The following is a 25,066-nucleotide window of genomic DNA, read 5'->3' as shown; positions in this document are numbered from 1 at the left end:
TGCAGAGGAACAACCTCCATAGCTAGTATGCCCTTTATCTAGTCGAACAAGGAATGACACATAAATGCTAAGGATACATCGAATACATGGGATAAATATCGCCGTCATAAATCAGGATCTCTGCGCCCGCGCAGTCATTGTATGCAACAGCCCGTCTCCTGCATGTGTCTCCGTGCTGCAGCTTCGAGGTCAGTCGCGTGGCGCCCGATGACCTGGAACTGTTCTCGCACAGTCGCGTATGCAACGCGGGCGTTTGCGAGCTCGTTCCGGAGCCGCATGTTTGCCGCGTCGTTGACCTGCTTGTCCAACCCTGCTCGTCGCCGCGCGTCGTCGAGGGCGTGCTCCGCGTCTTCCGTCCGCTGGCGAGACTCCTCGAGCTGCGAGCGCAGACCCTGGATTTCGATCTCGAGGAAGTGGTTGACCGCATCGCTCTTCTCGGCCTTCGAACGAGCTACCTGCAACTGCTTGGCCAGCGAGCTGGACACCTCCTGGGCGGCGTGGATGCCCTCCTCCTTTCTGCCGACCTCCTCGACTGCTTGCTGCAACGCAGTCGTCACCTCAGCGAGGCGCTGCTCAAGAGCCCGAACGTGGTCTTGGGCATAATCACGCTGGAGAGCGCACTGTTCGTAGGAGACCTGCGCCTCCAAAAGCTGCCGCTCGAGCTCGTCCACCCGTGCTGACTTCTCCTCTTGCTCAGCGTGGAGAGCAGCGAACTTCGCCTCCAACGCCTCGATGCGAGCGGTGAGCTCCTCCAGGTCGGCGGTCTTGGTCTCTGCCTCGGTCTGAGCTTGGGCGTGTGCCTCCTGGAGGACTTCACACTCGAGCTGCACGGTCTTCAGTTCGGACTCGACCGTCGACCGGTGATTCCGCTCGGCATCTAGGTCTGCCATGCGTTCAGCCAAGGCTAATCTGGCTGTCTCGAGCTGCGATGTGACAATCAGCAGCTATCAAAGACAAGACGCAGCGATGGACATACCTCACGGCGCGTAGCATCCAGCTCGACACGGCTCCGCTCAATCTCGGCTTCTGCACCGCTGAGACGCTCCTGTAGCTCGGTGCGCTCCTTCTGCACAGCGGCCTTCGTCTCCTCTGATTCGGAGAGGGTGGATTGGTGTTTGTCGGCTTCCGCGCGAGCGCTTCCCAATGAAGCACTCAAGTCCTTGACGCGCTCCTCTAGAGATGCCACGGACTTCTCCTTGGTCGCCAGTGCCGCGTTCGCGTCATCGAGCTAACCAACAATTCAGCACATACGGAATACAGGGTTCGTGCGGAACAATACCTTGCGCCTCAAGGCATCTGCCACCTTGGCATCCTCGCTGAAATCAGCAGCAGGGAGGGATGCGACCGAGCCTTTCGGACTCTCGCTGAGAGGCTTGTCTGGCTCTGAGAGCGACTAATGAGTATGGTACCAACTTTGCTTCCACGGGCGATGTCATACCTGTAACCGATTCGGTGGTCGCTTGACTCTTAAGCATGCCCACCATGCTCGAGCTGAATCGCCATAGCGGCGACGGGCGAGCGGTGGTTGCGGCGGCGGTGGGCCGGACCTGTCGGGATGCCAGCATCATACAATGGAAGTCGGTGAAAGAGGAGTGGGCGCGCTGCGTGCGGATGCGTCAAAGCAGGAGCAAAGTTCGAATGATATGAAAGCCGTTAATGGTCTCCTCCTTGCTATATCTACAGTCGGAAGTGAAGAGCACGCCTGCCTGCATTGTCGTGGAAGGGCAGTGCGCAGGCCCGCCTCCAACGCGATTGGCACTCCGCACGCGTGCAGCCTTTGCATGTATCTCAGAGTTCGCTCCTTGGAGCCCGAGTACCCTTGGGAATCCACATGAGGTTGCGGACAGACTACCGAAGATCCTGCTGCGAGAGGCGTGTTAGATATGAAATGCTCATGCCACACCAGGGCCCCGGCGCCAGGTTTGCGCTTGCGTCTGCCGCATGGCCTCGGCGCCTCTCGCAATGGAAGAAGAACAAGCTTCCACTCATCGGCGCCCGTCTGAACAAATAGAGGTGCCCACCGGAACTGGACCGAATTTAAGGCTGTAGGGATCTACCTTGCGCAGGTCATGTTAGACTGATTCCGAGCAGGATCAGCGGAATGTCAGGCGGCGAGACTTTGCACACTCACCTTCAACCGTCATGGTAGCCGCGGTCTAGCCAGTGCCGAAAAGTTAGTTAGGGTAGGTGCTGTGCACCTCTTCACACGTGCTCCCACCGGGTGAAGCACCAGCAATGCATGCAGGCTGCCCTCCACTAGTCCATCCCAAAGCGATACATAACATGACGATGACAACGATACATATTACATGAGCTTCCCGTTGGAGTATCCTTGATGCGCCCCGGAGCCATGCTGCTTCAATGCGCGTGTCGCAGAGAACAACATGCTGTCGATGAGCGACGCGACTGTGAGCACTCCGCCAACAATCGCGCACGTCCTGCGCCGTCGCCGTCATCAACACATGAGATTAGAAGTATGCAACAGAGGAGACGTACGAGGTGAGGAAGTGCGCGAACGACTGGCGCGTCGCGTCGTGCACGATAAGGATTGGCGAGATGTCGTAATTAAAGAACGCGCCTGGGTATCCGTCAGTGTATCCAAGTCATGCGATCTGCGCGCGGAAACGAACCTGGGATACCGGTCGAGGTGTGTGCAACATGCGTCCCCTCCTTGTTGTCCTCCTGTTGCCCTTTTGATAAGTCCCGCTCGAAGTGAGTGACGCTGTACTGATGCATCTTGTACTGTACGCAGCGCGCGGATAATCAGTATGCGCAAGATTGCCGTGGCATTAGAGTTCGACATACCACTCTGCTGTCCTGCATGTTGAACTGCGTCGAGACCACCTTCAAAAAGTACTGGAACATGTACTGTTGCTTCGACGTCTGAAGAAGCTGCTATTAGCATCGTCGTCGAGTCGGACGCCGATGCGCTCACCCTCTTCGTTGTCTTATCCAGTGGGTTCCCTTCGATACCAAGCATACCTTTGAACTCGCGCTGGCGCTGACGGTCACGCTCCTGATCGCTCTCGAAACCAAACTCGTGGATGACGTGCGAGAAATCGTGGCGGTTCTTGTCGTCGCGCAGGTAGGGCACTAGGTCGTAGATGTTCTGCGCCGCACTGCGGAACGACCGTCCCGGAGAGAGGTGAATGTTGCCCACGACCTTGTTTACGCGCACCTTGCCCGCGATGTTGCAGCCCTCATCGGCCTGCTCCTTCAGCTTGTCTGACCAACCTTCGCTGACGCACTAAGCTACATGTCAGAAAACGCGGTGAACAGATCGCTTGACAGACGAACCTGTTCAATCGAGTCGGGTCGGTTGAAGCTCCATCCCCTGTCGAGGTAGGCCTGTCGCACTTGCTCGCACGTGTTGCAGCACCCGCTCTCTGAGGGTTTTCCACCAAAGCAAGAACCACAGTACTTCTCGCCACGCTGCTCGTTGAGTTTGTCGAGATCATTGCGGAGCTCGTTGTTGGCATTCAGAGCCTGCAGGGATTCGCCCTTCTGCGACAGCCGCGTCTTGACAATGTTATGCGAAATATCGGTCTGGGTCTCGCCAGAGATGTCCATCACGTCCAAGCTGAGAACTATGATGGAAATGATCAGCTATAAGCCACAGCCGCTGCAAACGAGTGAGACATAGATGAAAAGGTGCATGAGCATCCACGTTCCATCTAGACAGTGACTTGCTGTCGGGCTGATAGTGGCCTGCTGGTTGCTCGTATATGATACGAACAGCAGAGACCGCCTCGAAGATACCTCGCTGAAGCAGCTGAGGCAGTCGACGATATCTGAACGATGTTCATATGCATTACGGACGGACCACAGCATACAACGAAGTTCAGTTACCGTGGCGAGCAGGATGTCCCTATACTGAGCAGATGCGAGGTGTTCTGACAATCTGGAGTATGGGCGGAGCTATTGCTCTGAATGTGAAATTGCCCAAACAGTGGCTGCTACATCTTCAACGAGCATCACAGTGCTTCACCAGTCTTCCACTATCACAGCCCCGCTCTCAGCCGACGCTAGACTCAGCCAGTCTGCGTCTGACGGTGCCAGTCCATGTGAACCGCAGACTTATGTAGCACCTGCGCTCGAAATATGATGTAGCGTATACGCGCCAGACAGCCCTTACGCACTCCGCGAATCAGCACTGCAAACTATAGTCGTACTCACGGTAGCATGGTACTCTCGGGAAGGTGATGTTCATCCGAACATTCAGCTTCTCTCCGCGACTCTTGTCAACCAGGATAGACGTGTCAATATTGACCCTCCTGTAGTCGAGAAACTCGATGGTCGTGAAGGCCAGGATTATGGCGGCAGAGAGGATGGTCACTGCCCGACGTCAGCGACATCCCCGCAAACTGTGCAGGTTGACTCACAGAACGCGCCGGTACGCGTCTTGACCTTTACATCTTCTGTAGTCTGTACAGAATATTAGATCGCCACCACCATGAGGCCTTGCATTTCGCGAACCTTGCCGAAGGCGTCGATGCCTCTCAGTGAGCTGAACAGCCCTTTCGCCGGCATGTTCGATCCAGGAAGTGTCCGTCAAGCAAATAAACCAGTCCTGGCCGGTAACCGAGACGAAGTCCCAAAAGAGAGGCCAGCAAACCCTGCTGCGAGAGAAAGAAAGAGGAAAGAGTAGTGGTGGTGAGTTGGAGACGCGTGTGGCTGGGTACCGCATACGTGTCCGATCTCGCGACGCGTTGGCACGTGCTTCCTCGAGAACGAGCTCTGGACGAGCCTCGACATCGCACTGCAATATTGGGATCGCGGGTCGCACCGTTTCCTTCCTCCAAGAATATTTGACTAGACAGATACTCATAGTACACTACGACAAACAGCATTTGCCATCAAGCGTCCAAACTACCGCAGTTCTTGCGATGCAATCCGATCCACACCCTGCCGCACCTTTCCGAAGAGGTTCTTCACACCATCCTTGATGCCATCCGCCTGCAAGCTCACACCCTCCCCGCTCGTCCTGTACACGCCAGTGCCTGCAGGACCACCCAAACTGACGTTGACACCGCCTAGATTGAGGTTCAAGGCCGGCATCGTGCTTGAGCTCCCTGGCGGAGGTTCGTACACCGACGCAGAGAAGTTGACCGCAGCGGAGCGTATCATGTCCACAAAACTAGGACGTGCAACAGTGAGCATCGACCAGACAGGAAGGGGCGTACTACGTACCTAGATGAATTATGTACGCATGTCCCGCCCAGGAGAAGACGCGTGCCCGCAGACGACGCGCCGCCTTGCGTCGACTCCTGGTTGAGCAATGCGACAACGCGGGCTTCGGCATATGTTGTCCCGCCGATCATAAAGATGATCACATCCTGCGGTCTAGTATATACAGATGAGAAGACGCGTCATGAGACACAGGTCAGTAAGCGCACCGTTGTAGACTCGCGTTTGGCCCTGCGCCATCGAGGAAAGGATGGCTGGTATCCCGTAGTCGGCCCCTGAACAGGTTTTCTAGCGTTTCGGCAAGATGTGGCTGGTGTTGCATATACACATTCTCCACGCCCTTGAGACCCTTCAAAGCTGAGCGGCCTTTCGCGAAGAGCGACTCCGCAGAGAACAAGTCGTCTTGCCGCTGATCTGAGCCCGCGATGTTCAAAATGACATAGACGAGCTAGAGTTGGGCATGTCGTGAGTCAGAGATATATCTGTACGCAGCGCAACGACTCGCCTTGGCGTCTTCTCGATTAACCCCGTTCTCGAGCATTAGGTTGATAAGTGAAGCGACATTGTTTGCTTGTGTTTTCTGATATCGCAGCGCGTACAGAATGACCAGGCGCAATTTGTTCCACGGCTGAATGGTAGGGTTAGTGATGAGGGCCTGTACACTCTGTATGCAAAGCCCCGTGTCAACACCGCATCTTAGAAGACCAACTGAGAACCTACCCTCAAGTCCGCACCAGATCCGGTCGCTAGCCCCTGCTCGACCTCTCCAATGTCCAATAGCTTGTCCCGGTCCACTAGCCGGCTAAGCTCGCCCACGAGTGCGACGTGCTTGCTGACGTTCCCGCCGAGCTTGCGGAACTCGGGGTACTCCTCGACGAAGCGCTTCATGTCGGTGATTGAGTTGATGGACTGTGGGTTGTGCGCGAGGGAGTGGGACTGGTAAGATTGGACATATGCCTTGAGGGAGGTGCCGAGGTCACCGAAGGTAGCGAGGTGGTGTGCTTGGAAGAATGGGTCAGTGGAGGGTGTTAGAGTGACTTCCTACAGTGAGTTGAGTGGATGAGGGCATAGCAGTATGGTCTCATGGCGTACCTTCAACTCCGGTCGGATGTCAGGCAAAAGGCTGAGGTCTACCCGACCGTTCTGGATACCCAGGAGCTCGTGCACCATGGCCTGATACGTCCACTGAGAGAGCAGAGGAGTCACAGGATCGTTTCTACGATCCAGAATAAGGAGCAGTGGAGGGACTTGGGTCAACCTGAAGTCAAACAAAGAAGATTCAGACTGCATCCTATGCTATAGCCCTGGTTAGACTTCTTGCCATCGGTCATTCCGTGCTATCTCACCTGGATCTCCACACCGAGCTTCTTCGCCATTGGACTCGACCGCTCGTAACGAATCACCGGCTTCTTCTTCAAGCTCAGCAAAACGGCGGTCACGCCTTGTACAGCTCGCTCAAGCGCTTTCGGGTCCCACGAATTGGGTGACGAGCCGTACAGCGGATGCGAAGCACTCGGCATATGGTTGAGGGAGAAGAGGCACGGGAGGATGGGCGCGTAGTCTGCAAAGTATTCCTTGCATGTGTATCAGGGGATACGCCGCCAGCGAGATGCGATGTACTCACCTGCACCTCCCGTACTACCTCGTACTCGTCTGCGTCCGCTAACCGCTCGATGGTGGTCTTGCTGAGGATGGTGCTGAAGTCTGCATAGCAATCGTGTCACGGGGGCGGCTGGAGAGGTCCAGTGCTGAGATTACCCACAGAGGTAGTATTCGCCGTACTTTGGCTCTCGTAGTTCCGCTTCTAGTGCCTCGAGACTGTCGTCACTTGTCTGGAGGAAGCATACGCACTTCATGTGCGGCATCCGGTCGCGCTTCTTGTTGTCGATCTTGTCCGTGAGGTATACTTGATGAGCGAGCAAGGTAGACTGAGTGACGGCCAACGATACAATAGGTGTCTGTCGGGGTAAATGTTGACAAACTCTCGACCCTGCACGAACGTGTCGAAACATACCGTATGTCCGTCGAGGAGCAAGACCTTCATCGTGGGCGGCACGGAGATCAACTTGGTGATGTACGTCTCCACAGCTTTGACGATGTCCATCGTGGCTCAACGAACGAGGGTGCAAAGAGTGGGTATTGGACGTGGTCGAGAGAAAGCGGGCTTGAACTTTGAGTGGGTGGACAGACGCCGGGATGGCTACAAGCCCTGCTGCCCCTTTTTGATCCAGTATTTGATGCTATCTCCTTGCACTCTTCTTTCAAAACGTATTCGCCGGGAGATGTTACAAAGATCCAAGACGAATGAGAGGATAGGGGATCGGAAGAGACGCGAGTGTTGTGCGTGTCACTGCGGCGCGTCCGTACACGCGTAGGCGCCCATATGCGATCGTCGTCACGGCCGGCGGCCTTTCCCTGGCTAAGTCTATAGTCCTCGAGCTTCCTCGCTCAGGCTCACGTCCATGGACTCTCGCAAGAAACAAGTTATCCAGTCACAGCAATAAAAGATACCGTATGTCTCATGTGCTGAAGCCACCTCCGAATGACGCAGACTGAGACCCTGAGTCGGATGCTGTTTCGATGTTCCAACAGCTCATTGTCCCTGAGTCCCGGCATGTACCCGACTGCCTCTCTTCCTCAGCCTTCGTCTTACACCAGCGGTGCCTCGTCACAACTTAACCTATGCATACCCAAAGCATAGAAGTGTCATCTAGCTCAAAACCTGTATCTCCAGGGTCCCCGCCAATGCACAACGACTTCCCCGGCGGCGAGCTCGAGAACGCGCTGAAGGAACATGCGTTTGGCCTGTCTCGTTACGAGATCTTGCACAAATCACCTCACGAGGCTAGAGCACGTATCGCGCTCCTAGAAGGGAAGGCGGTGAACGTGATGCTCACGACAAGTGGTTATAGCGTGCGTGAAGGCGTGTCTGCAAGCGTGATAGGTGTAACTGAGTAGTGTTTTTGCATAGATCGTATGCGATGTAGAATCTCCGGCAAGGACATTCGAAAGCCTCGACGACCTGTTGTTATCAGTCAGTCCTCGTTTCGAGGAGGCCCGACAGCAAGCTTTGCTGGCCAAACTGCAGCTGTTGGCTGAACAACAAGATCAACCGGGCGGGTCCTGATCTATGCCATGTATATTTTTCTGCAAGAAACCATGCACCACAGTACATCTCTACGATAATGCAGCCACGATGAGACAGGGAACTCACCTACTCTTCCGCATCCACTGCGCTGGCCTCCTCCGCGAGTTTGCCCGTCTCTTTCCGTCTCCTCAACGCCTCGGTATACAGCTCTCTGGTGAACTCTCCACGCTCCCGCTCCCTGACGTTCCGTATCATCTCTCCAATCCACTTCCTCTCTTCTTCATTCCTCACGCAGTTTGCCCACCATCGATCCATACTACTCCGGATGCCAGCCGTGTTCAGTTCACCATGCTCGCTCTGCTCTGCAAGGACGAAGAGGAGGAAGCCTGCATTGAGACGTTCGAGCCCAAGCATAGAGAGACACTTGAGTATCCGCGAAATGCGGAGGTAGTTGTGTGAGGAACCTATGCTTTGGATCGCGTCAGCTCGATATATCAAGTGGCGATGAGACTTACGAGTCAGGTTTCTGAACCGGTCTTTCCAGTTCTTGTCTGATCTCGCGAGAAGACCCGTTTCACTGTCCTCGAGGCGCATGCCGTAGAAGTCGAGCATCAACCTGTACGAGCGCAGGACGCGCTCCACAATTGTCTCGTCGGCTTTCATGGCCTCCACCTCATGGCGCTGCAGTGGTTGGGACTCCCAATTCATGCCATGCTCCGGTATAGGGAAGCTATGTATGATTCCGTTTTCCTTTCCATCTGTGAGAGGACGAGAAAGCAGCACATACAGCCATTGAATGAATCCATGCTTGTACTCTAGCTTCGCATAATCACCACGCCATCTGCGTGCGAGTGCGACCCTCAGCTCACCGGTCCACAGGCCAGGCCTCATGAGTGCTTACTGTTTGTGTAGATCGTCAATGTAGAGGTTATCTGGCTGACATCGCGACTTGTTGGAATAGAACAGCAGGTTGTCTGAACACGATGGGTCGTCATTATTATCCGGGTAATCGTCCAAGAATTCGCGGACGTCTCGAGGTATAGATGCAGACATGGCAGATACAGATCTAGTGCGTGCAGCAGAATGTATTATCTTTGCAGTAAGGCAAGTAATGCGACAAGCGGCAAGCATGAAGTGGTGGTGCGACCTGAGCGAGACGCGCGGTGGCGGCCGACGCGTCGCGTGGAAAATCAAAATGAATTTGACTAGGACGCGGTTGGTGTGGCCGATCACAACGCGCCTTTACGTTTGTTACGTTGCCCTTCCCCGCCAATTGACTTGCTGCCTCGAGCTCAGCCGCGATGCCACCCACACCGTCCTCCATCATCTCTGACGCGCTCAATTCGCTCTCGAAGGCCGCGAACCTCGCCGTAAGCCCCCTGCATCGTTTCAGTGACGTTCGGCTCTCTCAGGCGTGTCTCAGCTCGCAACTGTCGAAGAACAGGCCCGCTCTGATGTCACGCGCGCGAACGCGGACGCCTCGGAGGCGCGTCGGGAACGGGACGATGCGCTCAAACTACTGCGCGACCTGAAGCTCGAGGAGAAGAACTGGGAGCGTCGTGAAGAGGCATGGAGGGCAGCGGTGCGTACCTCAGAACCACCGAAATGTTCGATGCACTTATAATGTCACTGCAGGTCGACAAAGCCGAGCTTACCGTAGGCCATCTGATTCTGGGCTCCGTACGCTCTCTCATGGCCCTGTAGATCAAGCACCAGGCTGAGACAATAACACACCTGCGCGCCGAGTCCACGCAATGGAAGGCCCAATTGATGCGACTCGAGGAGACATCTCGTCAAGAGATCGACGACTGGAGAGAGCGCTGCTTACACGCTGAACAGGAGCGGTGCCAACTGTCATCTCGGATAGATGAGCTCGTAGCTGAGCAATTAGCAGTACGTAACGTATCATCCATCGTGGTCTAATAGCTGAGTTTACTGCCAGTACAACACTCAAGCTAATGCTGCTTTGGGTGCTCTCGCCTCGAGGTCTCCGTACCCAGACATCTTCGAACCTTCTAGTTCCTCCACAAAGCGGGCTTCCACCTCATCTGTGGCGCCACAGCTCGCGAAACGACAAACATCCCTGGCACACGCACCAGACGACAATGCGCCGCCTTCACCCCGGAAGTCGAAAGCTGCACAGACACCATCTAAACACATCTCACAGATTGACCGCCCCGTCGACCCTCCTCCCACTCGCACACCAAAGAACAAGCCGCAGCCCGCGCCGGCTACGAAGGCCCCACGCACGCCGAACACGCCCCGTGCCACCTCGTCCGCACACCCCCCACTGAAGATGAAACCACACGCGATGCCACCACCACCAGAAGAGTTCCTTCCGCAACAGCGCGTCATCCGGCGCGTGCAGGCTGTGATCTCCGTCCCGGTGAAGGAAGAGGAGGATTCAGACGCGGGTCCCTTTGAGTCGGATGCGTCGGGCTCGGCGTATGAGCCGGAGCAGCCTAAGCGCAAGCGCACCAATGCACGGGCGTCCAATGGCCGCAGACAGTCGCAGGCTAGGCGGGTGGTCGAGGATGAGGACGAAGACGAGGAGCCGCAAGCGTATCGACAAAGTAGACGGCCTCGCTACATCCCGGACGATGACGACGATGACGACACGGACGAGCTTGCTATGGCCCCTGACGTGAGTTGCGTTGACTGGGGTGTGTTAATGAGTCCTGACCTCACTTGCAGGATGATTTCGACGCTCGTCCTCAAAAGACGCCGAGAACGAATAATTCGCGACCCTCTACGAACACATCTGCTAAGAAGCGTAAACTTGACGCTGACCAGGCGAATGGCTCCGCTGGCCGCGCAACGAATGCGAAAGTTCCACGGAAGAAGTAGGCTCCCACTGGCGATATGTGTAACAACATTGCTATATCATTGTGTTCTCGTCACTGCAATTACCCTTGTATCATACATACATGCTAGAAGTCCTATGTTCGTCTACACAATATGCGCCTGCGGTCATAAATAATTCGTGTCGATACCATGAGGCGAGCTATGGAAAGATGCAATGCAAGCGTGATGATGTAGGGTCAAATAACTTAGTGCAATGTTCGTTTAATGCGCCTTTGCCTTGCTAGTCAGAGGAGGAACCCAGTCGCCAACCCCAACGCTGCTGCTATACCACCAACTACGCCACGGCCAACACGATCATGTCGCCTCGCAGCGAGCAAAAGCTGGACCTGCTCAGCCTTGAGCTCACGAACCTGCACGTTCCAGCGATGCATCAACTCCTCCTTCTCCGCCACCAGCGCAGCTATCTGCGCCTTATAGTCATTATGGATCTGTACGGCGATTCCGTCCTTCGTGCGCTCCAGCGAGCCCGCGCTGTGCTTGTGGTTCTCAAGCGTCGTTTTCAAGGTGTTGACCTCTTGTTCAGCCGATGCACGAGCTGCGGTCGCAGCCGCCAGGTCAGAGCGAACCGCGCGGAGCTCAGCGTCTCGTTTCTCGATTTCCTGGAGGGACTGCTTTACCTGCTGCTGCAGCGCCGACCTATGTTTACCATGGAGCTCGTCGACCGCCGCCTGGTGCGTTGTGCGGAGTTGCTTGACCTCGTCCGTGCGCTTCCTGGTGCTTTCTTCGGCCTGCTGGAGCTGGCGGCGCGCCTGCTCGTTGCTCGAGTTGAGCTTCCTGGTGAGGGCGTTGCGTGCCTCGCGCACATCCGCGAGCTCCTTGGACAACCGCGCGATCTCCTGGTACAACCGCGCGATCTCCTGGTCCTTCTCGCCGATGCCCGAGAGGCGTTGGCGTGCGGCGTCCAGCTCCGCCTGCAGCGTCTTGTTCTGCTGCGACGCCTGCGAAAGCTCGGAAGAGAGGCGAGCGACTGCCTGCTCTTTCTCCCGCTCGGAGGCTGCGCTCTTTTGACGGATCGCGTCGGACTCCGCCTGCAGCGCCTTGAGCCTGTGCGAGGACTGGGATAGTGCTGCCCTGCATTCTGCGTACGCTTCCTCTGTCCCCTTGAGGACGTTGTTCAGCTGAGTGATGCGCGCCTTGGCTTGATCGCACTCACTCTCCAGCTGAGTGATCTTTGCGCCGTCCGCCTGGACCATCTGATCGAGCTCGGAGGCCCTGACGTACGCAGCATCGACCTTCCGTTGCATGTCGGCTTTGTCAACGAGCAAATCGGACAGCTCGTCTTGGTGGGCAGCGTGCAGCTGACGGATCTCGTCCTGAAGAGCGCGAGCGGTGTTCTCTAGCTCCTTTGCGTGGCGATCCGTGGCGAGGAACGTCTCGCGGAGGGCAGCGTGTGCCTCGCGAGCGTGAGACAGGTCCGCAGATAGTCCCTCGATGACTTCGCCCTTCGCCCGCTCGATCTCCGCGGTCCGTTGGCGGCCTTCCTCGAGCTGCACCTTGGCGGCGTCGAGCGCACGCAGCGCAGAGGCAAGAGCGCCTTCGGCCTCGGACAGCTCTGTCTGCAGGTCCTGGATTGTCGACTCCTGCTCATCACATTGTGCTTTGAGAGCCTCGGCGTCGATCAAGACGCGGTCGTACTCCTCCCGGAATCCCTCGAGTTCGCGACCAGCCACATCGCACCGACGTTGGACTTCATCGCGCTCGGCAGCAAGCGTGTCAATTTCGTCCCGATGCGAAGCATGTGTCGCCTGGAGTTCGCGCTCATGACTCTCTTCTTGCGCCTGTGTAACGTGCTTAGAAGGCGCAGCAAAGCATTGTAGCCTCGACATACCTGGAGCTCCGCGGTCAACCTATCGACCTGCCGTTCCAGCTCGGCGTAACTCTGGGAGTGCCGTCTCTCGAGCTCGTCGAGCTTGCGAAGGTGCGTATCAGCGTCTGCACGTGCCTGTGCTCTCGTCTGATCAAGAGAGTCGGAGGTCTGTGCGAGCTCGGCGGCCAGCTCCTCGATCTGCATCGAACGTCTCGCTGACTCAACGCGGGTAGCATCCAGCTCTTCCCTCGCTGCCTGTAGGTCGGCATATTTCGCCTCCAGAGTTTCGGTCATCTCGTCCATAACACTCGACTTCTTCCCCAAGTCCGCCTCCAACGTCTTCATTCGGCGAAGGTAATCCTCGCATCGCTGGTCTAGCTCCGCGCGTTCCTTCGTCACGATGGAGAGCTCAAGCTGGAGATCCGCTGCGCGGTCGGACTGTTCGTTCCGCTCGTCGCGTACAGCACTCAACTCCGAGGCCAAGGTCTGCAGTCGTCGGATTCCGTCCTGCAGTTCTACGTCCTTGGCTGAGATGACTTCTCGGTTTTTCTCATGCTGTGTCGTCAACTTGTCGCGGTCTTCTTCAGTCGACTTCAAACGCTGCTCGACTGAAAGATGTGCGGCGCGCTCCGTCTCGAGTGCAGATTTGGTCTCATCAACCTGTAACCACGTTTATCAGCATGCGATGGGACGTGAAACTAAAACATGACTACCTGTCGCCGGGCGACCTCTAGCTGCGCAGATTGCTCCGCATGCTCGTGTCGCCCTGCATCAGAGCGCCTCAGCGTTTCAGCGAGGTCTGTTTGGAGTTTTGCCTTCGCGTCCTCCGCAGTCTGGAGAGCCGCACTCGCGTCGCGCGATTCTGCTTGTGTTGTCTCTAACGAGGAGGCCAGTGTCCTGACACGGTCCTCGAGTGAATCGACTGTCCGTGTCTTGGCATCTAGCGCGGCCGTCGTCTCGTCGAGCTAGGGCCAAACATCTGATGAGCCAATGCCTAGCATGCTGCATGCACAAGACGCACCTTGGCCTGGAGCTCGCTGACGAGCTGCTTGGTATCCGCCTTGGACGCTTTGGACGCTTTGGATAACAAACTCTTTGTGTCTGCTAAAGCCGAGTACACGTAAGTAACATCAACTGAGCGAGAACGAATCAAGGCCTACCGTCGCCGTTAGCTGCGTCATTGGGCTTCTTCCACAAGAGATTGGTAAAATACGAATTTTGGCGCTGTGGTTGTTTCGGGGGCATGATGGGTCGTGATAGAATATGTCAAAGTGTCTCAGCGCAGAAGAATGGAAGGTCTCTTCAAAAGACAGTGAGTGGTACAAGTAGATACAGGACAAGGGGCTCGTGTGCTGCCTGAGCAGCTCGACGGGCAAGAAAAGAGGCTCCGGAGTGAATTGTGAAGGAATGCAGTGTGCCCCTCGCCCGCTCCAGGAGGGTACCAGGCAGCCACCCTCATTACCGTCGGCACCCATCCGAAATGAAGGGAATGTAACAAATCGTCCCGTCGGCCTCATGGTATACATGAGTGCGAGCCTTGTCAATCGTGGAGATACTCTGGCCCGCATGCGTAGGCTGTGCGCAGGCCGGAGGCCACCGCAGCACATGTTAGATAGCGCCATCTGAGTACCGGCTCTGGCGGCTGAAGAGTCCTATAGGGACCTGCTGCGCTGCATGCACATTGATATCGAGCAATGACGCTCGCCGGTAGGGGCCCGACATGCTGTGATATATCTGCTAAATCTATGTAGTGGATCATTGAAACTGTATTAGTAACTCAGAGTCTGAACGTGGAAGCCGTCCGCGCTGATGCCTCGTTCCACTCACTGCCACCGACTGCATGTCCGCTGTCCCAATGCCTCGCGATGTCCAGACCAGTCTGAGCTGCTTCTGCACGTTCGGTGATCACCAAGCGCCTTGATAATCGCGGCCTGCAATGTTGTATCAGTACGTGCACAACTCCCAGACGGTGAAATAGAGCCTCGATGCCAGTGAGGAGGATCCGGTTGGCAAGATCATGCACGAAGACGTACCAGAATCTACCCGCAGCCGCACCTCCCGAATCGACGAAGAATAGTGTACAGCTGACAATGATCTCCTGCACGAGGGCATTGCTAGTAGCAAAAGCGACCTCTGGGCCCAGTATTCATGTGCGTAGGTCGTGAGTTAGTATGTATCAAGAGTGGAAGCGCCAAGGAAGCGCAGCTCGACGAATGACAAGAGAATCTTAGATTTGATCTAAGTAAGTAAGATCGTTTGCTCTAGCTTGAGATCAACTTTGAGATCCAATGTTGGGGATAGGCAACCCCCCTTCGCTGGACGGCCAGCGTCTATTTGTGCCGGGATCACGGCCGTGTAATCTGGTGACATCTAAACGAGCGATAGTGCAATATCTCATCTTATCGTTGTCGTGCCGATCACACAGAACGCGATATCGTAGATAGGCATGGTACATAGTGCTAGGAGGTATCGGTGTGCAGCGGGAAAGAGCGTAAACTGTAGTAAATGAGTGCTGGATGTATGATACATGTATATTGTGAATTACAGAGGTCAGTCTGTACATGCAAAGTGGGTCTCAGAGATTCGGGAGGTGTAGCGCAAACGTCGGTCCGCCCGAGCCAAGCTCGTCGGGGTAGAGCTCGACTGCATCGACGTCGGCGAGCTGCTCGTCTGCAGCAAGCGTAACGCGGCTGTCTCGTCCTCCGGCGGTGTCCACGTCAGGACTTACCGAGTGCGAACCTTGTGTGCCCGCGCGGCGCGAGTCGTTAGGCACGTTCCCTTGCAGTGACTGGCTAGATAGGGTGCGTGGGCGCCGGGAGCGTGAGCGTGAGTGCAGCGACGGTGCTGGCGGCGCGGAAGGGGGCATTGGAGAGCGGGGGCCAGGGCAGCTGCGACGTCATTGCCGCACGAGAATCTGACTCAGTGATGGTGGTAATGTGGCTCGGGTCGATGTAGTATGGGTGCGGTAGCCACGCTGCGATGAGCGGGGGACGTGGTGAGGGTGTCGGAAGAGTAGTAGAGCTTGAGACCGCCACTGCCGTGGCGGTAAGGGTCTACTAGTAGGGGTATCAGCACGTTTTGTTCGAGCTTGCCGTCCGAGTCAACCTTCTCGTTGTCTCCGGCGTACTCGACATCTTCCTCGTTCTCCTCGTCGACACTGACGTCCATATTGACGTCCCGCGACGCGCGCTGCTTCCGCTTCAGGCCGGGCACAAATCCCGCAGTGACACGATCACCGCTCGGAGCCATCAGGCATCCGAGTCCGCAGCGACCTCGAACGTACGCACCTTGTCGATGAGCTTGAGCTCCTGGAAATGGCATGCAACAGTCTTGACGAACACGTCCACTGGCTTGCACTCCTTATCCTCTATCCTGGGCCTGCCCTTCACCTTCGTCTTGCCTGGCCTCACTGCTCACCGGCTTCCTCAGTAGTCTTCTCCTGCTCAGCCTCACTGATCAGTGCACTCAGTATCGCAGCTGTCGGTTTCATCTTGGTCCGGCGGGCCTTCCGATGTGGGAATAGTTGAGTTTGCGGAGGGACTCGCGGGCGGACACGCGCGACATTGCGCCAGACAAGTTGCAGCCACGACGGCACTGGACTTGTACTCGGAGTGCAGTGTGTCTGGAAAGCCGGTCCTAGGAACAGGGCTCTTGTGGAGGATGGCCGGCAGTGAGTACTGTACCGACGCCGTAGCGCACCGACTCGAAAGTCCCTGTCAATGCAGCGGCAACACAGTTCAAGTTGCACCGTGACGTTCACAACTTCAGTGATAACATGACTCACCATGTTGTTGCCAGCTATAGCCTGGATTCCTCGTCTCCCCGTCGGCAGGAAATTGCCCGCCTTATACTTCAAACGCAGACGTCTAGTAGCAGACTGCATCCAGCATCCCAGGGACATGGCACGTACAGCCGCGGCGCTTGTGCGATGTATCGCTTATGTAAGCTGTACCGTGACGTTCAGACGCAAGAAACTCACCAGCTCGCACCTGACGGTTATGAGAGAAGCTGAAAAACAAGTCATGTATTCATTCTCAAGGTGTCCCGACTACATTGGATAGCCATTGTTGAACATACTGACAGGGGACATGCACACCGCAGCCACATCCCGCACGGGCGCTTGATCTGCACGCCGCGAAAACCAGCACCTTCTGTGTGGTCTCGTAACGACAACCTCTCGCCCATCCAACGTTCGGGATGACCGTTTTCAGACCCGACGAGTCGAGCCTTCGTTGCCGAATCTTCACAGCTCTTCATTTAATGCACGATCTCAGCATGCATACAGCGAGATCAGTTACTTCTCGACACACAACAAAAAATCGGCAACCAACGTTTTGCTTAGAATCCTTATCGTAAACGCACTGTGTACAAGATCTACGAATAAAGCCGCTGTTGCAGACCACAGTTTTCGATACCGTTGGCTGCTCACTGTGGCGCCTGATACGAAGACGATCGCTGGACTATCTGCAAGAGATTATATGGCATCTCGGCACGATGGCCAGCTACCATCAATCGTGTCCGCTTCCGTCCTCGAGCGCTTGGCCGCGCGCTAAAGCCATTTGGCGGGGGCGTTGCCTATCCCCACCAATGTACATCTGTCATCGAGCACTCGGAGCGGGACGGTCCACTGGTGGTGCACAGCATGTCTCGACGATGTTTTGCTTCACCCATTGACTCATATAGGGACCCCTATGCATTGCACGGCACCGTCAACGATGCGGACGCGATGGAGAATATTCACGAGGCACCCGATGTGCAGTGCGAAGAAGCATGAGACACACGATGACATTGCGAACGAGGGCCGATTTCGGATACGACATTACAAACACTGGAGACGCTGATGTACAGGCGATCACTATGGCACACAATTAGGGATCAAGAGAGACGCGGGGTGTATGACCAAGGGACGAGTAAGAGCATTCAGTGCCCAGCACCGACGTCAGCGAGGGCGCGCCACAGCTTGCTGAGGCCATCGAGCACAAAAGAGATCAGGGCCATCAGCGCCGCCAGGACCGCCGGTACGAGCTTGAACAGCACCAGGAATGACACGAACGCCGACAACGCAACGATCAGGAGGGCCATCATTACGACCGCCACCTTGCTACACCATGGGAGATCGTTCCAGCAAGTTTCAGGCTCACGGGAAGATTGCACATTCGTGGTACGCCTGACTGCCGGCGTGTGTGCCGGACGCTATGTGGTTTCCCGCGGCATCAGTTGGAGTGAACTACTGTGGCACGAACATGCGCGCCTTACCGATTGATGTAGAAGAGAAAACAACTGAGCGTCGGGAATCCCCGCACAATCGTACGACGCCATTGACGGACCTGACGGCACCGTGATACCGGCTGTGAGGGATTCGGCGAGCCTGGTTTGTTCTTCTCCCATCTCCTTGAGGGTCTCTAGCTGTTGTGCGGAACACCAGACCATCGTCAGTCCACGCTCTCTACGCAATAGTATACACAGTGGGCTCACCCCGAGAATCATCGCGAAGTAGCGTTCTTTCGCCGAGTTCAGCTCGTCAACACAACGTTTCAGCTCTTCGCGACTGGCGGCGAGCTCCTGGTCCACTGCCTTCTTGGCCTCTTGCGCGGCTACGTTAGCTGCCTGAGCGTCGTTACTAATTTCCTGAGCGACTTCCAACTGGTGCTTGAGCTCATCTCGCTCGTGTTCGAGCTGAGAAATGATCCGCGTAGCCGTTTCGTCCAAGAGTTGTCGCGCATGACGTTGTATCTCAGCGACTGGACGTTCAAAGAGGAGCGCCAGTCGCTCCTGAGTTCCTGTACTACTCTAAGATCATCGTCATTGAGGGGTTACCTAGTTGGCGAAGCGCACATACCTCCCGTCTTAGGCCTTCCACTTCTTCCTGGAGCCTCTTCGCGCGTTCCCGTGCTTCGTTGCGCTCCGCAGTTAAAGTCGCTACCTGACCCTCGAGCTCAGTGAGCGAGTCGCCCGCATTACGAGCTGGCGCGCGGCGAGCATCGTCCAACTGAATCCATATGAGTCTTTGATCAACAACTGGTGGAGACGTTATGTGTATATACCGGACGGCGCTCCACGTATTCGAAACCGAAGGGTTCTGCGAGACGATTCATGATCAATGCCACTCGTAAGTATGAAAGTCGAACTTGGATTCACCTTCGACCATGTTTGACAGCGTTCACGCTTTGCTGTTTCACGAGTGGCTAGGTGAAGTGTCCGTGTTTGCTTACGCCTGCGTCGGGGCAGAGGTAGATGGACGCGAGCGGGTTATGATCCTGTTATTGGGCACACGTCCTCGATGTCCGCCATATTTATACGCTAGCACGCCTGGCCCACCGCCGCTGCTACCCCAGAGCCGCTCAAGCAACAAACCGCACATGAACGTGTGCGAGACGCATTGTTCAGAGGAGAGCACATGGCTGGGGAAATGAGACAAAGGAAGGAAAGAAAGAGGGACAGTGGCACGTCGGGGACTGCCAGTACTGGAGCGTGCGGATCAGGCCTGTTCAGGTCGCACCCAGGCTGGCACACTCCGAAGCGGAACGTTGAACCGGCGCTTGAGCGATCCTCCTTCCTGTGACATGCCGTCATCGTCACACCCAGCCCTGACTCGGAGAAGCTGGCAATCCCGCCTTGCCCTTGCTCATGCACATATTCATCGCTGGTCACTGGTGCCATACAGTATTCATGAATCACGAGCATCTACAGTACTTAGAGCCACACCACTTTGTGAGGGGCTATTGAACGTATCAGTGGCAGCGTTTCCTCCACTAGCATCGTGAACTTCCGCCGATCCATACGGTCAAGTCACGGCTCGACTGTTCAGCGTTCAAGCTCAAGTCGGGGATGCGGTGAGCCATATATTGGTATAACTACGACAAATATACATGATAAGTAAAAGCTCTACTCATCTACTCTCTAGATGCAACCTGGAGTACTCCATGATCATATTCATGGCGCGGCGGGTAAGGAAGAGACGACATGAGCTGCAAGAGCGACAAGAGCAGTACGGCCCCAAGGCACGCCATCAAGGAAACTTCAAGTTGGCCTTGACTCATAAGCCCGCGAAGAGGTCTTGTCTCGCTTGCGCCTGAGGCAAGGTGCAAGATATTCTTCGAAGGCCGTATCAATGACTGAGAAGTTCTTCGTGAACATGAAGGCAACGTTGCTCACCGGTTTGTCACGCGAGGAGAGATACTGTCTGGCTCCATCCGATGCTGCCTTCCACAGCGTCTGCGCCCCCTCGCTCATCCTCGCCCGAGGGTTCTGACTTGGTATCGAGGCTCTTGCTAGGGCCTCTGGTTGCACGTCCAATGCACCCGGCATGAGCTCTGTGCACCCTCGTTCCGAGCTAGTCTCGCTCTCTGCGTCTTCCGAGCTCGCTCGGCTGCCATGACCAGGCACTGAAGGAGGGTAACGCGCTCCGCGAGTATCATCCCGAAGGTACTGGTGCGTCAATCCTCCGTATTCGCCGCGAGTTCCCACTTCTGCCTCAGGATCTCGTCGCGAGCGTGCGCCATGCTGATCAAAGTCCCCGCCGCCCGTGGCCTTTAGTTCAGCTGCTTGTCGGGCACGCCGTTCCGCCTCCAGCGCACTCTCCAGCTCATAGATTCTATTCTGTTGAATTCTGTCCAGTTTGTCCTCTGCCTCCGCCGCCTTTCGAAGCACCTCTAGCTGCAACCGGCGGGAGTATTAGACCCTCATCGACCGCCATCCGACAACAGGACACGCCAGACTCACCCCCAGCTCCACTGCGATGCGACGGTCCTCCAACATGTTCAGCTCGTCGACACGGTGTCTAAGCGCGAGCTGGGTAGTGAAGAGCTCTTCTCGAAACGAGTCCTTTGCGTCTCGTGCCGCCTGCGATGCCGCCTTCGCTTCGGCGCACTCCCCTTGAGCGGCCTGTAAGCCGCGTTTGAGGGCGTCTCGCTCGTCTTCGAGCTGCGCGATGCTACGCTTAGCGGCGTCTTCCGTGAGATGTCGTGCGCGCCGTTCAGCTTCGATGGCAGCCTCCATCTCAATCAGTCGGTGCTGAGGAGACGCCGTTAATCTGTCCTGAGCTACCGAGCTCCGGCGTGCTTCTGCCAGCTTCTCGGGACTGTCAGTTCCTGCCCATGGCATCAATAAGTGCCTCACCTCCTGTCGCATGGTATCGAGCATTTCCTGCAGCTTCTGGACGCTCTCATGCGCTTCATCACGCTCTACAAAGGCCTTTCCTGCCTCTTGCTTGAGGGCATCGCGCTCATACTCGAGATCGTTGAGCGTGTCGCCTTGGCTCCGGAGCGATGCCCGCGCCTCCTCGAGCTATGTTCACGTGTGTGAGTTGTTGAGCGTTCCGAAAGTACGATGCAAGTGGCTCACTTGACTTTGAACGTAGCTGGGGTTGAGCGGGTCTAAGTACTAACGTCAGGCATGCTCATCGGTCCCTCGACGTCAGTGATTCTCACCTGCTCCCATACTTGACAGCGTACTACCGCTCGCTCGCTTCTTGAGCGACTCCGTGAACTTGCTTCTCTTCGACAAATTGATCGACATGATTTGCGCTGTCGATGGAGTGTTTCCTGTGGCTCTTTATACTCAGGATCACTGAGCACGAGGCTCATCGCGCAGAGACTCCTTGTGAGCCAAATAGTCGTGGCCCTTGACCTCCGATCCTGACGCACATGTCAAACAGCTGTGCATTGTGCGCGACTGGAGCGTTGCACGCACGCGCTCCTCGTGTGGCATGTCCGTTTACGATTCAAAATGAGAATGAATGTGCTCATCTCAAGAAAACCTTTATCCACGTTGATCCCAGACCTGCACGCCAGTGACGTCGCCGCCTCAAGTTCCACGTAGCGACGCAGCATGGCACACCGATGCAATGAATCTAGACCGTGATAGTAGTGCACTGAGGCGCCTCCAGATGGATGATATGCTCTTGGGATGAAGGACATGCGGCAGCAGGGGGGACCACGGTAAGATACTGGCAGAGCCATTGACGGCTATTGACGGGCACATGGCGAAAGCGAACCTCTCCGAGGCCGGTATTCTCGGAGTTGCCCAATACGGCGTGTACCGCACGTGACCGTGGTCAATCCGTTCGAACTGTGGCTTGAACTCAGAACCGATCGCGAACTTTGACCCGAACCGCACCGACGCGAGCCACACAGCACTGTTTGCGTAGTAGCTGAAGTCGTTGCAACGCACGCAGCCAACCGGAAAATCGACAAGACGTCGCTGGAGCTGCAGGCGTTGTACTGCTGTACGTGTCGGCACAAGACCTACGCGCTGTGGAAGACTTGTGGTGGCTCCCACTCTGTAGGTCCTGTGCGATGGGACACCGATGATGTTATGTGTGCTGATCTTAATGCGTCTCATAGTACTCGTATTCTTAACAAAGCCAGAACGAAGCAATTGGGCAGACATTGACAACGCCACTGTGACCCGTATCGAATCTTCCGTCATAAGCCACTTCGGACGTCCGCATTGCACAGAAAGAGTACGCACGACGACATGGACAAGATTGCACAAGTGACGCTTGATGTCTTCGTACGAGAGTTTGTTCCTGGTTCTGACCTGCCTGCAAATCTCGCTGTCGAACCACTCGATCTACCAAATGATCAATGTAACAAATTCGTGGGCATAGCTTGTTTGTCGTGACTTTCGTTCCGGAAACCCTGACTCCTTATGTACCGCAGTGTGAGGTAGCGAACTCTATCTTCAGTCAGATTCCCGTACAAGTCGCCTGCGAAAGGCTCGTCGCGAGGACTTTTTGGTCCAGCAGTATGTCGAAGTTCGGCGGGACGAACGATACGCATCAGAATATTGTCGTATATAATGTGGGCAATGGCGTACAACGGGACTCTGCAATCGAGCCGGCGCTGAATGAGGATGTCCCCAAGAAGAGGAAACGGCGCGGGGCCAAGGACACCTCGGCTGAGTCGCTCAGGGTTACTCTGTTGATGATGATGAACTCAGCATTTATTAACCGCTGCAAGCAAACATGTGCTAAGACGCGGCGGACGCCGGCCTGTACAGTAGTGGGCGTTTAAACGCGCCACCCAGGTCGTCGTCCCGTTCGGGGCTGTACTGGTAGGAGTAAAGTCTGGAGAGGTAGGTAGTAATGGGTCGGTATCGTTCTGTAGTCTATGGTAGCTTCTATGTATGCGGTTCTGTTCGTCTGTCCGGGTCGCATAGGTCTTTAATAGATAGGCATAAATGAATAAAAAAGGAAAATCTTCATAGTACTCCGCGTTCCGCGGTCGGCGCGTCGTCTTCTCCTAGGGGCGCAAGCCGGGTTTGTTCCCCTAGTGCACGAGTGGGTGTCGGAGGTGTGGGGGGTGTCGGGTTTGGGGACGGTACTTCGCCGTGCAGCTGGTACCGTCTATTCTTCGTCCTCGTCGGCCGGTCCGTCCGGGTCTTCTTCTGGCTCTGTGTCGTCTCCTCCGCGTTCGTCTCCTGCGGCGGCCTCTTCATCGTCATCCTGTTCTGCTGCTCCTTCCTCCGGAGCCTCGGGTGGTTCTCCTGTCTTCGTGAACGCGCCGCTCTTCTCGATGAAGCGCGCGAGTGCGTCAATGCCGTCGTCTGTGCCGAGGATCGTAGGTAAGTCGATCGTTTCGCTGGCTTCTCGGAGGGTGTTTCGGTGCGCCTCGTACCGCGGGCAGTCCTGGAGGATGTGTTTCCTCGACTGGTACTGCGCGCCGCACGGGCATTCGACTGTTTCGGACGGGACGTGGTGTCTGTAGTATTCGCCCATGAACCCGTGTCCTGACCGGCACTGTAGTACCCGTCCGAACACTTCGCGCGGTAGCTTGAGGAACCGCTTTCGCGGTTTGGGTTTTGGTGGTAGGCGGTTGGCGGTCGCGAAGCGACCGGTCGGTCTCGTTTTCTTCCACTCGTCGGTCCACGCTTTCATCGCTCTTTCCCTTGCTCTGCGCAGGGCGTTTGCGCGCGTGGATCGGTTGTTGTCGGGTTGCATCGCGGTCGCGTCTTTGGCGAGTTGGTCGGCGAGTTCATTGCCGGTGATCCCTTCGTGGCCTGGTGTCCACGCAATGGTGATCTTGGTTTCTGGGTTGGATTCGAGGAGGCGGATGATGATCTCGCGGAAGATGCGTGAGTGGCCTTGTGACGGTCCCGGTCTCGCTTCGAAGATAGCAGATATGGCGGATGTGTTGTCGGCGAAGAAGTAGATGTCGCGTGTGGGGGGGGTGTCCGGTTGTTGCAGGTAGGCCTCTAAGTCTCTCGCTGCCCACGAGAGACCTGCCATCTCCGCGTCGTAGACCTCGGCGCGTTGGCTCATCGGGATTCTCCTTCCAAAGAGAATGCTGTTGTGGCCGAGCGCGACGTGGCTTGCGCCTACGCGCCTCTGGTTGTTCTCTGTGAGCAGAGAACCGTCAGAGTATAGCGTGATGGTGTCTTTGCGTCTGCTGAGGTTACTTAGCTTTGCTTTGTGTTCCTTTGCGGCGGCTTCCTTGGTGACTCCCTTCACCGCTGGGGTGATGGTGAGTCGACCGTTGAAGTCCGCCGCTGTCTTCTTCCACGGGGGGACCGCGAGCGGTGTTATGCGCTCGTCTAGGGGGTCTGACCTCAGTGCCATGTTGCATAGCCGGGTTGTCGCTGGGGGTTTCCTCCGGTTTGCGTTGGTCTTCCTATGTGTCGGTCGTGGTGGTCGGGGGGTGTTGGACTGGGTGAATTGGCGCCATGCGTCCGGGAGGCGTTGCAGGATCGGGCTGTGCACGCTGAGCTTGTTCAGCCGGATCGCTGCCCGATCCTTGGTGAGCTCGAGGTGGTGTCGGATGGGCGAAATCGCCGCTTCGATCTCCATGGCGATCGTCTGCGTCGTTCTGAATGCTGCGCATATCAGTCTCAGTGCGCGTCGTTGTACCTTTTCGAGAGCGTTCTCGTGGCTTTTCTTGCCTCGCCACCATGCGGGGCACGCGTACGTCATGATCGGACGTACGCATGCTGTGTAAAGTGTTCGTAAGTGCTCCTGTGAGAGTCCCCTTACGGTGTTGGCTAGCATGCCCAGCCCGTTTACCACTTTCTCCGCACGTCCGGCCATCTGCTTGACGTGATGGTCGAAGTTGAGTCTTCTGTCGAGGTGTACGCCCAGCCACTTTGTTGTGGCAGTTGCGGCGATGGTAGTGTCGGCTCCA

General features: G+C 56.2%; 8 protein-coding genes across 8 annotated transcripts; 2 read left to right on the top strand and 6 right to left on the bottom strand.

The window, feature by feature from the left end:
* Positions 1–134: 134 nt before the first annotated feature.
* On the bottom strand, positions 135–1,484 carry C8Q71DRAFT_854164 (uncharacterized protein; the record flags this gene model as incomplete). The annotated part of the gene is made up of 4 exons (XM_047927013.1): positions 135–923; positions 977–1,228; positions 1,280–1,383; positions 1,439–1,484. The coding sequence occupies 4 exons, from the start codon at positions 1,482–1,484 to the stop codon at positions 135–137; spliced, it is 1,191 nt and encodes a 396-aa protein (XP_047783107.1).
* Positions 1,485–4,774: 3,290 nt separating this feature from the next.
* On the bottom strand, positions 4,775–7,566 carry C8Q71DRAFT_904524 (vacuolar protein sorting-associated protein 45). The gene is made up of 10 exons (XM_047928855.1): positions 7,202–7,566; positions 6,950–7,145; positions 6,812–6,891; positions 6,534–6,761; positions 6,280–6,483; positions 5,908–6,228; positions 5,693–5,851; positions 5,397–5,635; positions 5,191–5,343; positions 4,775–5,137 (listed from the first exon to the last, which is right to left on the bottom strand). Exons 1-10 carry the CDS (start codon positions 7,289–7,291, stop codon positions 4,870–4,872), a joined length of 1,938 nt encoding a protein of 645 aa, XP_047783106.1. The 5' UTR covers positions 7,292–7,566; the 3' UTR covers positions 4,775–4,869.
* A 74-nt stretch (positions 7,567–7,640) lies between these two features.
* On the top strand, positions 7,641–8,358 carry C8Q71DRAFT_349098 (uncharacterized protein). Its single transcript, XM_047917986.1, has 3 exons — positions 7,641–7,699; positions 7,780–8,100; positions 8,159–8,358. Exons 2-3 carry the CDS (start codon positions 7,870–7,872, stop codon positions 8,312–8,314), a joined length of 387 nt encoding a protein of 128 aa, XP_047783105.1. The 5' UTR covers positions 7,641–7,699; positions 7,780–7,869; the 3' UTR covers positions 8,315–8,358.
* A 43-nt stretch (positions 8,359–8,401) lies between these two features.
* C8Q71DRAFT_700627 (opioid growth factor receptor conserved region-domain-containing protein) lies at positions 8,402–9,328 on the bottom strand (the record flags this gene model as incomplete). The annotated part of the gene is made up of 4 exons (XM_047920132.1): positions 8,402–8,739; positions 8,791–9,005; positions 9,063–9,116; positions 9,177–9,328. The coding sequence occupies 4 exons, from the start codon at positions 9,326–9,328 to the stop codon at positions 8,402–8,404; spliced, it is 759 nt and encodes a 252-aa protein (XP_047783104.1).
* Positions 9,329–9,532: 204 nt separating this feature from the next.
* Positions 9,533–11,243, top strand: C8Q71DRAFT_349026 (uncharacterized protein). The gene is made up of 6 exons (XM_047917984.1): positions 9,533–9,645; positions 9,699–9,857; positions 9,911–9,931; positions 9,980–10,168; positions 10,218–10,919; positions 10,970–11,243. Exons 1-6 carry the CDS (start codon positions 9,577–9,579, stop codon positions 11,120–11,122), a joined length of 1,293 nt encoding a protein of 430 aa, XP_047783103.1. The 5' UTR covers positions 9,533–9,576; the 3' UTR covers positions 11,123–11,243.
* Positions 11,244–11,309: 66 nt separating this feature from the next.
* C8Q71DRAFT_349049 (uncharacterized protein) lies at positions 11,310–14,608 on the bottom strand. The gene is made up of 5 exons (XM_047917985.1): positions 14,108–14,608; positions 13,969–14,048; positions 13,661–13,912; positions 12,969–13,607; positions 11,310–12,918 (listed from the first exon to the last, which is right to left on the bottom strand). Exons 1-5 carry the CDS (start codon positions 14,190–14,192, stop codon positions 11,365–11,367), a joined length of 2,610 nt encoding a protein of 869 aa, XP_047783102.1. The 5' UTR covers positions 14,193–14,608; the 3' UTR covers positions 11,310–11,364.
* Positions 14,609–17,591: 2,983 nt separating this feature from the next.
* On the bottom strand, positions 17,592–19,456 carry C8Q71DRAFT_738873 (uncharacterized protein). Its single transcript, XM_047922681.1, has 6 exons — positions 19,086–19,456; positions 18,992–19,026; positions 18,787–18,936; positions 18,423–18,737; positions 18,204–18,353; positions 17,592–18,140 (listed from the first exon to the last, which is right to left on the bottom strand). Exons 1-6 carry the CDS (start codon positions 19,093–19,095, stop codon positions 17,868–17,870), a joined length of 933 nt encoding a protein of 310 aa, XP_047783101.1. The 5' UTR covers positions 19,096–19,456; the 3' UTR covers positions 17,592–17,867.
* Positions 19,457–20,398: 942 nt separating this feature from the next.
* On the bottom strand, positions 20,399–21,658 carry C8Q71DRAFT_348974 (uncharacterized protein). The gene is made up of 6 exons (XM_047917983.1): positions 21,639–21,658; positions 21,377–21,583; positions 21,291–21,322; positions 21,066–21,233; positions 20,666–21,017; positions 20,399–20,603 (listed from the first exon to the last, which is right to left on the bottom strand). Exons 2-6 carry the CDS (start codon positions 21,462–21,464, stop codon positions 20,542–20,544), a joined length of 702 nt encoding a protein of 233 aa, XP_047783100.1. The 5' UTR covers positions 21,465–21,583; positions 21,639–21,658; the 3' UTR covers positions 20,399–20,541.
* Between the last annotated feature and the right edge of the window lie 3,408 nt (positions 21,659–25,066).

Source organism: Rhodofomes roseus, assembly GCF_022264815.1.
Source record: "Rhodofomes roseus strain CIRM-BRFM 1785 chromosome Unknown C8Q71scaffold_3, whole genome shotgun sequence".
NCBI lineage: Eukaryota > Fungi > Basidiomycota > Agaricomycetes > Polyporales > Fomitopsidaceae > Rhodofomes > Rhodofomes roseus.
Note: the sequence above shows the minus strand (reverse complement) of the source record. Positions and strands in the feature narration are given on the sequence as shown.